This window comes from Strongylocentrotus purpuratus, unplaced genomic scaffold, assembly GCF_000002235.5.
Source record: "Strongylocentrotus purpuratus isolate Spur 01 unplaced genomic scaffold, Spur_5.0 spur5_scaffold_6, whole genome shotgun sequence".
Taxonomy (NCBI): domain Eukaryota; kingdom Metazoa; phylum Echinodermata; class Echinoidea; order Camarodonta; family Strongylocentrotidae; genus Strongylocentrotus; species Strongylocentrotus purpuratus.
Genome location: NW_022145612.1, coordinates 10939347 through 10955137, shown reverse-complemented (window position 1 = coordinate 10955137; position 15791 = coordinate 10939347). Strand labels below are relative to the sequence as shown.

General features: G+C 34.3%; 1 protein-coding gene across 2 annotated transcripts in view; it reads right to left on the bottom strand.

Moving 5' to 3' along the window:
* The window catches only part of LOC579674 (extended synaptotagmin-2), a 59066-nt gene that overhangs the window by 10627 nt on the left and 32648 nt on the right, over nucleotides 1–15791 (bottom strand). The window contains exons 6-21 of one of the 2 annotated variants that reach the window (XM_031000436.1): nucleotides 15147–15222; nucleotides 14547–14636; nucleotides 13215–13270; nucleotides 12291–12411; nucleotides 11292–11391; nucleotides 10590–10660; nucleotides 10013–10098; nucleotides 9430–9478; nucleotides 9037–9126; nucleotides 8510–8608; nucleotides 4989–5063; nucleotides 4428–4514; nucleotides 2842–2997; nucleotides 2390–2449; nucleotides 1629–1888; nucleotides 376–423 (exon numbers count right to left, since the gene is read on the bottom strand). In XM_031000436.1, the coding sequence (XP_030856296.1) occupies nucleotides 376–423; nucleotides 1629–1888; nucleotides 2390–2449; nucleotides 2842–2997; nucleotides 4428–4514; nucleotides 4989–5063; nucleotides 8510–8608; nucleotides 9037–9126; nucleotides 9430–9478; nucleotides 10013–10098; nucleotides 10590–10660; nucleotides 11292–11391; nucleotides 12291–12411; nucleotides 13215–13270; nucleotides 14547–14636; nucleotides 15147–15222 (1524 nt within the window). The remainder of the gene's footprint in view (nucleotides 1–375; nucleotides 424–1628; nucleotides 1889–2389; nucleotides 2450–2841; nucleotides 2998–4427; nucleotides 4515–4988; nucleotides 5064–8509; nucleotides 8609–9036; nucleotides 9127–9429; nucleotides 9479–10012; nucleotides 10099–10589; nucleotides 10661–11291; nucleotides 11392–12290; nucleotides 12412–13214; nucleotides 13271–14546; nucleotides 14637–15146; nucleotides 15223–15791) is intronic. The other variant, XM_031000437.1, reaches the window with a different exon arrangement.

Sequence of the window (15791 nt, the reverse complement as noted above, 5' to 3'; positions counted from 1 at the left end):
CAGCTGAAGATAAAGCTTTTCATCCCATACCAAAATATTGAAACGGTTCTTATGATACAGTGTACAAGATGGTAGTATGTTACCAATGATTATATAATGTTTACAAACGTGTATACACCACTGTGAGTAATATATTTCATTATACACTGGATTAGAAGCCACTGGATATATAGTGATATATGTCTCATCATTATTACCTCCATGTATACCGGTAGTAAGAAGTTAATGAGTATAACCCATGACCCCTAAATGTGGATACTTCCTACTGCCTCTCACCAATCCATCATCTCCATTGACACCATACTCTGAATATACTCCGTATTTAGTAGAACATAACCAAGTTTTCCCTTTTAAATCAGATATATTTAAACTCACTCTCCATTCTCAGGGATTTTGAGACTTTCTGAAGTTTCTGCATCATTCCTAAATATCAAACATGTAGGCCAACCACAAGGTCAATCAAAATTAACCAATTGAATAAACTCACCCATTGAATTACATAAACATTTGTATGCAGCATGTACCTGATTAACTTCAGTAAAACTTTAATGTAACTTAAGAATAAATTTAGGGGGATCAATTCCCAATTACATGTACACTTTGCTTATATACAGTGTAACACTGAGTTGACATTCCTGACTTCTTGTCTGACCTGTGCTCAAGCAGAATGATCTTCACTTCTGATTACAAACAAATATATCTCCTAATACTCATGTGATCAACGATACAAAACAAACATATAGATCCAAGGGAACTAGGGCGTGATCTTAACTATGTTTGAACATACCAGATGATAATGAATAAATAACAATAGATGCATCACTTTCATATAATTAATGAGATATCTTATAAATTATCTATTTACAGTATATTTAACACCTCTTATCCTATCTCACAAAATTTTTAACTAAAGTATGTAAATGCCATTAGTTCATCCCTGCCTTTGCATCTCGTATTAAATTTACTGACTAATTATGTCTATAATTATATAGAACGACATAAAACAATATAAAATAATACTCTGCTACCGATACTATCTAGCTATTGTGCAGTGATATTTCACTTCTCTTGCTTTTATCTATAAGGGTGTACATTGTTTTTCATTTAAAAATTATCAGATCATTTGAGGTACAAATAATCATGTATTCTGATCGATGCAACCTCTAAACAGAAGCAGTAATATCCAAGATTGTTCTGATATTGTATTACAAATGTACAATGATAATTTTTTATCCTGAAAATTTTCACTGTTAATCTACAGGCTTTACAACACTAAATAGGTCCTAAAAAATCTGGAGCCGTAGTATAGGGCAAGTACCAGCTATTTTCTCCCATACGTTACCGACCACATCTAATATTTCAGTATATCTGATGACTGTATCAAGCTGATAACCCTAAAAGAGATTGAATCAGATACATCAGATAACAATACATTTCAACAAAGCTTGGTAACATATAGAACATAATCGGACTTGCCCACAATACTAGTACAAAAGAGAAAATAAAAGTTGGAGAAAGAAAGGCTAAAAACAAATGAAAGTAGAATGTTATTCATCATCCTCTCTCTCTTACTTCTCTAATCTACATCTTCTGTGATCTACATCTTCTATGGTCTACATTTGACTCACTCATATACATATGGATGCACATTCCTCTTCCTCAGTTCCACCCCGCTGTTCTCTCCATCCCCCACCCTAGGGGAGGTCCCATTAGGGGGTGGGGTGCTGCTCTGACCGTCTTCTTCCTCGGGACCGTTGATGGTCACTTCGGCCGCTGGAAGATCTGATTTAGCATCGGATGACTTCTCCAGGGATTTCTCCATCTGACCGTCAATGTTGTCATTGACAACACCCTCGTCTTCTTCTTCTTCCAGTAGCTGGTTCTTTGCCTACGAGGTACACAAGCAAAAATGAATGAAACGGCACAATTAAAAAAAAAAATTTAATTATTTTACCACACAATTCATGTTACACATTCATCTCCTTTGGCTGCTAATTGCTGGTTCTTTTCCTGCAGGGTATACAAACAAAGTTGTATGAAACAGCAGAATATTATATGAAAAGTATAACTTCTTACAATTTTATATCATAGCTTTTGATTTTAAGTTACATGAAACGTATTAATCTTCATCATCTTTTAGTAGCTGGTTCTCATACTATAGGGTATAAAAGCAAATCTGAATGAGACTGAAATTAAGTGAATTAAATGACATATAAAACAAATTTCATATGGTCATTCATATTTTACCCTATAATTTGAGTTACATAACAGTGTTCTTACTTAAATACAGATTATTATTTTGATAATAAAAATGACAAATAATTGACACTAGGATAACAAAATGATAATAGAAAGAGCTTTCTTAGGATTTAATTTCACAAATGCTTACCAGAGCAGCCATAGGCTCAAAAGGACCATGTTGTTCCCTTGCTTGTCCTTTTTCCAGAGCCTGTCAAAAAATACAAAACCATAAACATCATAAAATGTAGAAGAATACAACGTTTATGTCTGGATTGGAAATGCAACCAATTAAAGTGAAAACCCTCCTCAAATATGAATGCGCTTATCATACACAATTTTAACAACCTGTTTCAATCTTTTTTCACTTATAAAGTTATAACAGAACCATCTATCACACAAAGGGTTTTTATTTGGTACTTTATAACCAGGACTTTGCCTTGGAATCTTGCTAATGCCACCAGTCTCATCCTCAAAACTCATTTGCTGGAGATACTCAGCATATGGTCTCTCGATCATCTTGTCTGGTTGGCTAAGGAGAACCTCTTTTGGAGGGACAGTGATTATTTAGAAAGATCATCCCTACACCCAACTCTGACTTACCCTGAGACACATCTTGAGTGTGATATTACTCTGTGGGCCAGAGTTACTCAGCTTAAATGGTCTCTCGATCACCATGTCTGGTTGGCTCAGTAGCAGCTCTTTCAGAGGGACAGAGACATTACCCATAGTTTTGTTTCCCTTCTTGCTGTCTGTCACCTGAATAATTAAAAAGATGAATCGTTATTTCATAAATGGCATTTGGGAAATAAATATCTTCATCACAGCTAGAAAAATGCCCTTAATTGGGTTCATAATAACTGCCTCCTAATTCTTGAAATCTGTTTCCTGGCCCTAAGCCGCCCCAAAATGCCGCACTGATAACATAGTCCTTTATTACATTCATGTAATATCTTATCATGAATAAAACTTGTTGTCAAAGCAAAATAAATCAACCACATACATATATAGAAGGCTTGCGGATGCACCATGTGAGAGAGGGAGGATTGAGGAGTCCTGAAAAGGACTCTCGGTAATCTTTCTTGAGGGTGTGTGTAGTCCTGAAAAGGACTGTTGGTGTAGTCTTGAAAAAGACTATTGGTTATCTTTCTTAGCTTATAGTTCTAAGGATTGGAGAGGATGGGTGGCGGGAGTGGCTCAACGTTTCGAACAGGTTGACTATCTGTCGTCACATGGTGCATCCGCAAGCCTACTGTATATCTACATAACCATGCAAGCCGATACTTACAAGCAGCATCTAACCACATACATGTAGTATATTTAGTTTTTTAATTTATTATCTAGCCCTGTGCGCATTCCCCTTAAAACTGAAATGTTACAAAATAAAAAATGTTACCAATGTAATAAATTTGTCACACCAATGATATCAATCAGGTTTTAGTTCCTAGCTGTAGTTTCCTTGTTTATAAAACAGCTACGGAACAATGCAATAAGTGATTTCAAGTTAGGTGTTAGTGTTAGTGTTAGTGTTTAGAGCATTGAAGAGCTCTTAAATCGAGCGAAAAAATTGCTGATGAAATTAAGAGCCCGATACCGATATCAAAATCGATAGCTTAACACCAGGTGTGACGTCACCACATACTTGATTTCACGACGATAATTTAAAAATGGTACATTAAAACTAAGATATCATCAAAAGTACAGAATAAATTTACACCTATTTCTCTGGTCTTATAAAATAACTCATTTTGTACAAAAGAATATATGAACTACCTTTTTCACATATTTTTACTTGATCGTCAGACAATAAATTGGCGTCGATCGTGCGTTGTCTGTGTGCGGGTACAACACTAACACCGAACTGGAAATCAACATTTGCTTAATCCCTAGGGGCTAGTGTTAGTGAATAGGACATTTGTACGTAAAATATTAACACCAGCCACAAAGGTCGGTTCAGCAGACGACAATTTTGCAAAATCAATAACACTCGCTACCGGAAGTTGACGATATTCAGAGGTCAAAGCCTTAACACCAGCTGATTTCCATTTCGGTGTTTAGGCTGGTGTTAGTGTTTATTAAACACTAACACCAGCTTTAAACACCCAACTTGAAATCACTCAATGTCCTTCTAAGTATAATGGTGCATTATCATTGATTTTTTAAATGTTGGTGAATTACTAGATTCTTACCTCTATATCAAGGGACTGCATGGCAGGATTCATCACAAGGAAGTGATACGTCTCTTCCCAGACAGGGCGCATTGTCTTCTGTTGAACCTGATTAAAAAGAAAACCAAGAAAAAATCAATCTAACTTCCTCAGCTATGACAAGGAAATGATAGCTATCTTCCTACACAAGGCATATTAGGTTTCACCTGATCAAAAACATAAATTAAATCACCAATCACTGACTTCTTCAGTAATCACTAGGCAGGATGCTTCTTCTCACAAAGGGGATAGATCATCTCCAATTGTACTTGAATATCAAACCTTAACAATTAAATAATCAATCACAGCTACTCCTTTTATCAACAAGATATGCCAGGTACGACTACACAAATTAACCACATAAATGGTGATATTCATACATTTTATGCATGCATGAGTGTCATGTGTAATTTCATCAACATTCCGTATGGTATGACTGCATGGGTATTGTAAGAAGACTGTAGTTTGTTCGACCTACACCATACATACGCAAATATGAATGATCTCTATGGGTGAAGGAGATGATACAAGGTATATACTTACATGACTCTTCTGCATAGTCTGACCAACCTTCAGCGTACATACAGGACTGGGCATACTGGTAGACCTCGATGATACCTGCATAATTCCAAGATTAAATAATCAACTTCTATCAATCTGTTACAAAAATATTGTAGGACCAATCACTCTTGTAGAAGCACAATGATCTTTAACCCATTGCCTGTAGGAGCCAGGTTGCTCATGAATTAAATCCTAGGAATAAGAGAATTCAGGAGTCAATTGCTGACCACAGAAGTTCTCACTCCCCTTGGCTAAATCTTAGTTTACATATGTAATGGGTTATTCATAAAGCTGAAATTAGATTTTTGTTCAATACTGAACAGTTTGACTTGGAAATAATAGTGAAATAGATCTTTTTTTCTATTATTCATAATAATAATAATACATTACATTTATAATGCGCTTAATACAATGTTTCTAAGCGCAATTTGGAAGTAAAATACAATTAGCATTCATATAATATAATGTTTTGGGGTTCAATCTTTTGTTGCACTGGTTTGGCTGCCTAAGTTAGGGAAATGCTAACCACAGCTCAAAGTCCTAAGCTACGCTGCATGGAACCACAGTAGAAAACAAAAAAATATTATTATGAATAACCTTTAATTTAGAATTTATATTGAATGCTGAAAGACCTGGATTTAGAAATGACACGTTGAAATAGAAATGAAGGACACACATACATTCTTATTATATCAAATTTAATTAGCCTAGCATTTTGGCTTTATAGCTTAAGCTAATATAATGGTCATTTTTGGAGAGTGATGAGAAATTTGATGAAAAGCCTGGATCATGCAACATGTGTAGGTAGTTCTATCTACCCATTTCTGTGCGCTAGGCATGTGATTTTTTACTTTGAGCAAGACTTAGACCCTGTTCTCACTTCTCACTCACTTCCTAAACCGATCCAGGCTAGATCGATCTACGCTAGACAATTCCTAGGGATGCCATATATTTCAGTAAGTTTGTAATAATACATATATGATTGCATACTTTCAACCTTTCAAATTGCATTGAATCTCTGAAATCACAACTTAGGATGCTTCCTTTCTTCTTCTTTTTTTCAATTTAGAGAAAGGAAAGAACCAACCAACTTCTCCTAAGAAGCCTGTGTATAGGGCCGCTGTCCAACAAAGTTATGTTTGTCCCATTTAAACTAATCCCATATTAAAGCAAAATGCATTCAATACTTGCAAAGATGTTTCACAGGAGTGTAAAACCAATTATGCTCAACATTCATTTGCTTTTGTGAAGTAATGAAAATGACAACTGCAACATATTTGTCAAGAAATCCATGCATGATTTAATATACAAATATATGATCTGCATTCCAAATATATCTGGTAAGCTTTCTCATTATTTGTAATTCAGTTTGCAAGAATATCATAGTAGAAATATCCCCTGATAAAGGATTGCTCTTCTAATGCCCTCAATGTTTTCAAATCCAATTTAAAAACTTATTTGTTCAATTGAGAGATCTTATTTTGTAGAATTTAGTAAAAAAAAAAGAGCTCTTAACAGCGCGGCTGAATATATTTTGTATAAAAGATGCGCTATATAAATTTATTATTATTATTATTATACTCAAAATGTGATGAGAAATAGATGAAATGCCTGGACCATGCAACATGTGTAGTTCTATCAACCCATTTCTGTGTGATAGGCATGTTATCTTTCACTTTGAGCATGTTTTAGTTAATACTTTCAACTTGGATCATTCCAAAATCTTACAGATTAGGCCCAAATCAATTGTTAAGTACTACTTTAATAATCGAATTTCCTAATTGCTTCCAAATAGTTACTTTCACAATATAATCACATGACCTTTATTCAACTTTATCTTTAATCTTACATCACAAAGTGCAACATAACTGAACAAATACGACTACTAAAACAAGGGAATAAGTTAGTTCAACAATCACTAATTTAAAAAAGAAAACTTCTTTGAAAGTATCATATTATTGAATCAATTAACAGCTAATGCTGTGGAGAAATTATGAGGAACTACCTGTACTTATCAACTTATCAACATCTTGAACTTATAAACATACTGTAATAACACAATTACTTGTTAAAAATGTTATAAAGAATTGAAAATCCTGTCAATTGTAGGATCTATACCCCATGTTATATTTTATGCTTTGAATTCATTCACATGCTTGAATCAACAATTCTTTGAAAACTGATATAAATTGTAATGGATTAAAAATATATGTGGAGTATGCTGATTTAATGCACATCAATATAATCCCTGCACAAATATTCCTAAGTATATTCTTCAGCTTTAAAGAAAAACGACTATAAATAGAGAAATGAAAGTACAACATTGTTTTTCTTTTTTTCTCTAATGAAACAAATTCACTATTTTTAGTGAAAAAGCAAACACACTCTGAATGCAATGATGAAAACAGTGAGGTTTGCATTTAAAAATAAATCAAAGACATGAAAGGAAGGCAAAAATGATGGATGCTTTCAAAGTTCAAAGAGAGCAATCAAAAGGTGAACATAAATAATAAAATACTCACTAAACCTGGGATTGTTCTTATTAGTGTACTTTTCTGTTGATGAAAGTACACACAGTTCAGTGCTCTTATTTCATTACAAGTATCTAATTGACTATTGGTACGTACAGGACTGATTCTATATGAAACTGATGAGTGATGAATATATTGGTATATATAATTTTTGTAATAAAACTCTGTGGGGGCAAATGTTTTTAGTGTGGAAATCACACTCAATTCTTTATGCCCTATGATTGCAGATACTTTCTACATGTTCTATGCATTATTGCCTTGTACACTGTTGTTTTAAATAAGCTATATTTATCTTATTTATACTGATTTATTTTACAAATTCAATATATCATGTTATACTATGTTATGTATTACATTATGTGTTATTAAGATTGTTGGTAAACTTTTGTAATTCGGCTAAATGCTGCGATGAAAGATTTATTTGAAAAAAACCATTTTGAATTGAATTGAATTGAATAAAGAAGAACCAATGTGATGTATATTATTTCAACATTAGCATCACTGACACCTTTAGAGTCTCTTGGACTACAATTTGCAGGCCTGTTTTTTAACCTAATCAGCACAATCCTGGGTTTAACCTTGGCTCGCAATGAGCTTGTCTCAGAGACAACTTCAAGAAGTCCTCTGTTAAACTCAACCTTAGACCAAACTTAAACCCACATCACAGAGATTATATTTGATTTTGCTGCATGGGGTAAATGTATGATCACAACTTTTTCTGTTGACAGCCAGAAGGGAATTACCATATACACTTTTACAGAGAGTTAACACCGTACAGGTGCTCAACATATGATATGGGAAGTTCAGAAGGACATTAACTCTTACTTTTTTTCACAGGGTTGACTTTCTGGCTCTAAACAGATCATACAAGAAGTTCAGAAGGGCTTTAAATCATTATTTCATACTGAATTAACACCCTTCTTGGCTCCAAACACACGATCTGAGAAAAATTCAGAAGGAAGACGGTCTTACCGGTAGATCCTTGGCAGAGTCCAGCTTGACCACCAGCAGGGCACAAGAATGAAGTGACTCTGAGGTTGGCGAGGATACCTGTATGCAGTCGGCTACTTGCTGCTCAGACATACAAAATATCAACCACAAGTGAAAGAAATAGAATTTAGATACATGTATGATGAGTAAACTTTCTATAACTATCAAGAAAAATAGATTTGATTTTCAAAAATGAAAGGTTCATCAATACCAGGTATACAATGATGTTCAATATTAAATAGCTCATTCAAAATGTTTATGATGCGATTGAAAAAAATATGATTTTACTTCTATGTGAAAAATTGATTTGTCCAGACTTATATATCTTTAGAATACGACATACATGTACTAAAGCTTACATCTAAAAGTATTCAACACAGGCCTGAATTCTTTCTTGAGTTACAAAAAACATATAAAACATACAATTTACAAGGGGTACGAATGTTTGAGTTGTTAACTTATATTATATCAGACTATATAGTCCTACATACTGAAAGAGAAAATCTTACATCATGGATGATATCAAAGTTCTCTGAAGGAACGAGCCATTCCAAATGAAGATGAAGATCACCATGCTTGATGTCTTCAAGGGGCAACCACTACAAGGTAAACAAAGAAAACAATTAATCACTTTATTCAAACAAGCATTTGTGTACATCTTCACTCTGAGACTATACCAATATAATATTTCAACTTTGCATCCTTTTGCAACCTTTGAAATATTAACCATTTACAAATATGTACAAGATCGATATGAGCAACAGGTATTGAAGCATTAAAAAAAATAACCAAGATCCATGTCTACATACAAACTAAAGACGATCTGTGAGCTGTTTTTCTGCATTATATCATAAATAAAAGAAATGAAAATCCTCTAAAATTTTAAGCATTGTTTTACTTACAGAATCAAAGGTTCCCATCTTGGAGATGTAGTGAATGTCAATGCTCAAACTGAAAATGTAAAGATGAATAAGGAATAATTAATACATACAAGATGGAACATAGCAGTAAGTCGTCTGACAGGCATATGTAATTTGCATGATAAGACGGTATTCAAAATGAAAGAATACAAATTCTAATAAACGAAAAGTTCTTCCCAATTCTGGAAATTATGTTTAAACACTGATATACACACAAGAACAGCATAATGGATAATTTTGAGGATAAATGTCAAATGCACTTACTATACAACTACAAGAGGTAGAGTATTAATCAAGCATAACAAGTCCTAGTGTAGGCTACACTTTCATATTTGTCTGTAAATCACCTCACAATGTTCTTTTTGTTCAATTATTAATTTCACATTTTGCTCTATCGGTTTTGAGTGATAAAACTAAAACAAATGTTACAAGTAAGATGTACCTAAAATTTGGATGAATAAATACCTACAAATGCCTAAACTCTTCAGGTCAATAGCAGCATCATATCTATGGACTTTACTACTCTTAATGGCCTTCTGGATCCAAAGACAACTGACACACTTACTTTCCTAGAGGATCATCTTTGCTCCCTGGATCCTCATCCCAACAATCCACATCTAAAGTCTGCCCATGCTCCTCATACACTAGGGCCTGGTAATAAGATAAATATTTCAATGTAACTAGTCATTCAAATTGTAGTACTACTCGTTTACAGGAACGTTTCTAAATATCTTAAACAATAGTATTCAACTATAAAATCAGATACTTTTCACACATGACACATTCACCACAAGGGATACTCATGTATGTTTCTGTTGTACAAATAGTTTGAAGATTGTACATTCTATCAAATACAATAAATGAAATGATGGTCAAGAATAAACACTGCATCATTATGCTGTGTTGGTGTGATGTTTTCAACAGACAAAAAGAAAACAGGAGAATTGACTTGAAGAGAGAAGTAAATCATAATAAAAATCATATTTTATTGATTGGAACCCAGCTTCCTTTCGTTTCCTTAGGCGTATAATCGACTTATGAAGCAGAATCAGAAACTACACCGCACTCAAGATGATCTAAACTCAAAGAAAACTGATTCCAGCATCTAATAATAATAATAATACTTAAAACTTTCTCCTTACCTCAAAAGTCTGATTCCACTTAGGATTGAGATTGTTGTTGATCGTTTTGGTCTTGAATTTCTGCATTCCAACTGTAAATGTTTGAAATAAAATCATACATTTTCATTGGATAGAAGTAAAAAAAAAAAAAAATTAAAAAATTAAAAAAAAAAAAAAATCATCCATAACCCATTGGTAAGCAATAGAAATTAACCAGAAGGAAAGGACACCGACAGAATATTACCATATTACAATTTAAAGAAAGTTTTTTCCTTTTTAACGGATGAATAATTTTGATAAATGTACTTTAATACTTTAACAAGGCTGTGGTCTTGCTTGGTACATGACCTTTCTAATGCAGCAACAACCATCTGAGTCATGACTTTACATGATCTGATAAACTAGGATCAGTTTTTAAACCTAAGGCACATCCTGGTTTCAACATTTCCTTTTCAAACAGAGCTGAAACCACATTCCATCTAAAACACATGGAGGAATTTACTTGAAAAGGCCTTGTAATGTGACATCATGTTATTTAATGAGCTCTTACGATAAGTTTTTAAACCTAAGGCACATCCTGGTTTCAATATTTCCTTTTCGAAACAAAGTTGAAACCACATTCCATTTAAAACGCATGGAAGAATTTACTTGAAAAGGCCTTGTAATGTGACATCATATTGTTTAATGAGCTCTTAGGATTTCCATTTCTAAACCAATACTGACCATTGATGACGAGATAGGGGTCAGATTTGCCCTTCTTGAGCAGGCCCATGTCAGCTCTGACCAGATTCCTTGCTTCTACTGCTGTGATACGCAACACTCCCTACGAGATAGACAGACAGAGATAGAAAGGGCAAGAGAGAGAGAGAGAGGCGGAAGAGTTGGAGGATTTATATAATATAGCATTCACATAAGACTTTTATTATGAAAGAAATTACACTAAAAAATATATTTCATTAGTCTCCCAAATGATTATCTCTTTTGTACACAATCAACAAAATTTCATTGTGAACACTTTTGAAGAGTCTTTTAAAGGTCATATTCAGTAATTAAAAGTCAGTTATTCCATTAAAACAAGATTCAGTGAAGGAATATAAATCAAAAGAGGACACGAGGTTGTTTAAAGATCAAAACCACAGATACAACTTATTTTTTCATCTCCCATTTTGCAGATTACAGCACTCCTTTACCTCGGGATGATTAATATGCACAAACTTAAAATTGCAGGGATGTACTTGTATATTGTGTAATCTATCAGCTAAAATCAAAAGATTCCTCAGGAAACAAAAGCTTACTAAAATTGTATCTGAGCTATAAAAGGAACCCTTTTCCATCCTACAGTGGCAAAAATCTACAGCAAGGGACACTCTAATAGATAGTCATGGCACTACATGTCCTTTGGCAAGACATTGATCTACATTTGCCCTCTCCACCAGGTGTTAAAATAGGTACGCAATAGAATGCGAAAGCTAATGTGGTTAGATTAGCAAGTGTGCCCTTGTAAAAATGGCGTCTGACTGGAATGCTTCCCAGGGAGTGGAGAATGTGCATACATTGTGTGCGGGTAAGCCTGAATCTGATGACCGGGGTAATAATATATCTGTAAAGCACTTTGAGAGCTTTGCGGTCCTGAAAAGCACAATATAAGAACAAACTAGTATTATTAGTACATAATTATAGACAATCGAGGAACAGTGAAACTTGGTATTCAGTTGGTCTTACCTTAGGCATTGGGTACTTGAGTTCATTGATATCAGTCGTGTCCATGAAAGTGAGGGGAATTCTATTGGGTAGCACCAGGAAACAGGCAAACTGATCCTCTAAAATACCATGAAGCATGTTGCTGTTCAATGATAAAACAATAAAACATTGATAATCAGTTTCAAGCTTAGGGCACTTGAGTTCATTAGGATAGATTCTACTGGGTAACACCAGGAAACAAGCAAACAGATCTTCTAAAATACGGTGTGAAGTAGTTTGTTTTTTAATGATAAGATAATGAAACAATATTTATGTCACATACATGTACATGCTTAAGGTCCCTGATAAAGAAAGTACATTGAGACAAATATTTGTATCATCAGATAAAAATGAATGTTTAGATAGATACTGAATATAACAAACTAACAAAAGGGAAACAAAAATGAAGATCACCCACATGCATCTACATGTTCTGTAGACTTCAATTTCCTGTTTTGTACAGAATCACTGCAGAGCCAAATATATAACATACTGTGTTTATCTGAAACTTTACTTTTCCTAACACCATGAAAGCCTATCATTCATAATGACTCCTTAATCACTAAATATGCCTATCCTATACTTGTAAAAGTGGCACTACAGGTAGCAAATTACACATGTATAGCATCATATTACAATTGACAACATTTCTTTTTCGTACTACAATTGTTGTCAAGAAGGTGGAAAAAGAAGGAGAGGAGGATAGCTAGGAGAAGAAGATGAAAATGTAAAAGAAAAAAAAAAGATGAAGAAGAACACACAATTTTAAAATAATCCTGTAGGAGGTTATGAAAAACAGAACAAAGCAACAAGAGGTTTCTACCAAGACAGCAGGAGGAAAGGAGGAGGGGAGGGTGGGATGGGGGGGGGGGGAGGGGGGAGATGGAGGAGATATAATATATTTACCTTAGACCTGGTACATCCAATAGGTCTGCCAAGTTGGTAAGATTGAAGTCTATGGCCTGAAAGAGGAGATAAGAAAGGAATTTATACTTATCTAATCCACAGTATGATATCTATAGGCATATATCCATCAATTATAGATTTAATCAAACTGCACAGATGGAATTAAAGTGATGCTTAGCTGCAAAAACAAATCTAATTCAATAATTGAAAAACAAATGTTCATTAGCATCCGTCTGCAAATGACTTCTGCTTGCAGCAAGGAGGGCGTTAACTCTGTGTTTAGTGTATGAATCAATGCCTTCTGGCTCCAAACAGACAACTAATTATAGCAAAATGCTTGGATATATGATATAAATGTACATCTCAATCACATTCCTCTCTATGCAAGACTTGAGGAAAATGACTGTTGTAGAGTATGCAGCAATACAACATAATTATTCATGTACCTGCACACATTTCTGATTGACTGTTGATGTTTGTAATAGTGTACAAGCAAACTTGAACAGAAAATATACCTTCATAATATCTGGGGTATGCTACATTGTTTAATGTTTAATGCTTAATGAGCATTGTAGTACACATACATGCAGTAGATCAAATATCACATACTCGAGCTTAGTACAGTACATTTGGTCATTAATTCAACTCATGCTCATGATATCTGTACATGTAGATGTCATACTAAGCATTCAGAACCCTATGACAGTTCTGACACATAGCTTTGCTATGCAATCTCATTCAAATATTTGAAAGCTGATTTGACAGGTCAGGGAATACACTCTCAAAAAGGCAAGGGTTAAAAAACGGTATTTTTGCTACTGTATCTGTAGACGTCATACCAAGCATTCATGACACTCCCACATTCCCGGCACATAGCTGGATGCAATCTCATTCAAACCTTTGATAGCTCATGTGACATCTAGCTGTCTAATAAAAGACAGTGGTATACAAATGATGCATCATTTTCATGGTGTAAATTTTAAACCTAATTTAACAATGGAAGAAACATCTAAAGTCAAAACATTAACACTTTTATTTATGACAATCTTTCAAACAGAAGAGGGAAAGAAAAAAGGGGGAGATTGAAAAAAGGGGGAGATTGAAAAATGGGGGAAGGGGGAAAGAGCGGGAAAGTGGTAAGGGGGAAGGGGGAAGGGGGAAAGGGGGAAGGGGGAAGGGGGAATTGGCAGAAGGGGGAATTGGCAGAAGGTGGAATTGGCAGAAGGTGGAAAGAGGGGAAGAAGCAAAAGGGAATGGGGAAGGGGAAAAGGGGGAGAGGGAGGGGAAAAGGGGGAGAGGGAGGGGAAAAGGGGGGGGGGGAAGAGGTCTTACCGGTCTGTTCAAAAAGTAGATTGACATCCCACCAATCAAGGGCATCTTGTTAACCAATGGCCTCATCTCTACTCTCAAGGTACCATGGAGCTAAAAGTAAACAAAGAGAAATATATTTACATAAAAAACAAATAATGTTAAATACATTGTACATAGCTAGGTATATCCTCATGAACCTCTATACAAACTACATTCATTAAAATAAAAAACACATCTTTCAAGAGCACAAATTTTCAAAGAATTTTATAATTACTTTACAGATGCTTATAGGTAAATGTATGTACATTCTCGTTCTCTAATGGTAGATTTATTTATAGTCCACTCTCCTCTACATTTTTCATCAACCAGTGCAGAACAAACTTTTGTATGCATACATTTACATTGTACACAAAAATTGTATATTCAAAAGGATAATGATAAAGCGACTCCAAATCTTGTTTGTGGTTTGACCAGCTTGCCCATCAACCAATCTCGATTTATACTTTTAACAAAATCAAATAAGGAAACTAATTTGATGCAGATAAAGGAAACACACAGTTAACCCTGCTATGTGTTTTTTTTAAACTTGAATTAATGGTGATAAAGGTTAAAACTACATACCTGTAGATCTTGGATTCCTGCTTTCAATCTCTTGACTGTCTTCACACTGATCTCAATGTCACAGTCACCTGCATAGCTGTACAAAAGACAAAAACAAACAAACAATCATTCAATATTTGAGAACTTGAAAATAACGTTACTCTGATGGGGTATGTGCTGATTCCTTGAAAATTAAATAAAACGATACTAGTAACTGTAGTGTTCTGATGATGAAGAAGACACAACTAAACTGATAATGGCATTGTTTTTACCAAACAGCATTTTTAAATGAAAATACATGGTGAAATAGTATTCAACAAAGACATCTCATTGATAGCAAACCAAATTCAGAGAGTGACATGTTACTGCAAAGAAATCTACATATGTTTTATATTTTAATTGATTGAATAAATGCATCCTAATGTTTGAATAGCCATGGCTGTGCCTGGGTTACATACTTGCGGTTAAATGCATGCGTATGTACCTGTACAACATTTTAAAGGTAGCATTGAGATTATAGATAGCATGGGAGTAGTATCCTCTTCATATCAGTCATGCATGGCCTTGAAGAATTACACTAAAATCTACAATTACATATAACTTAAATTCAAATTCAATCATCATGCTCAGTAATAGACAAGTAAAGAATATTTCAAATCCTTGAGG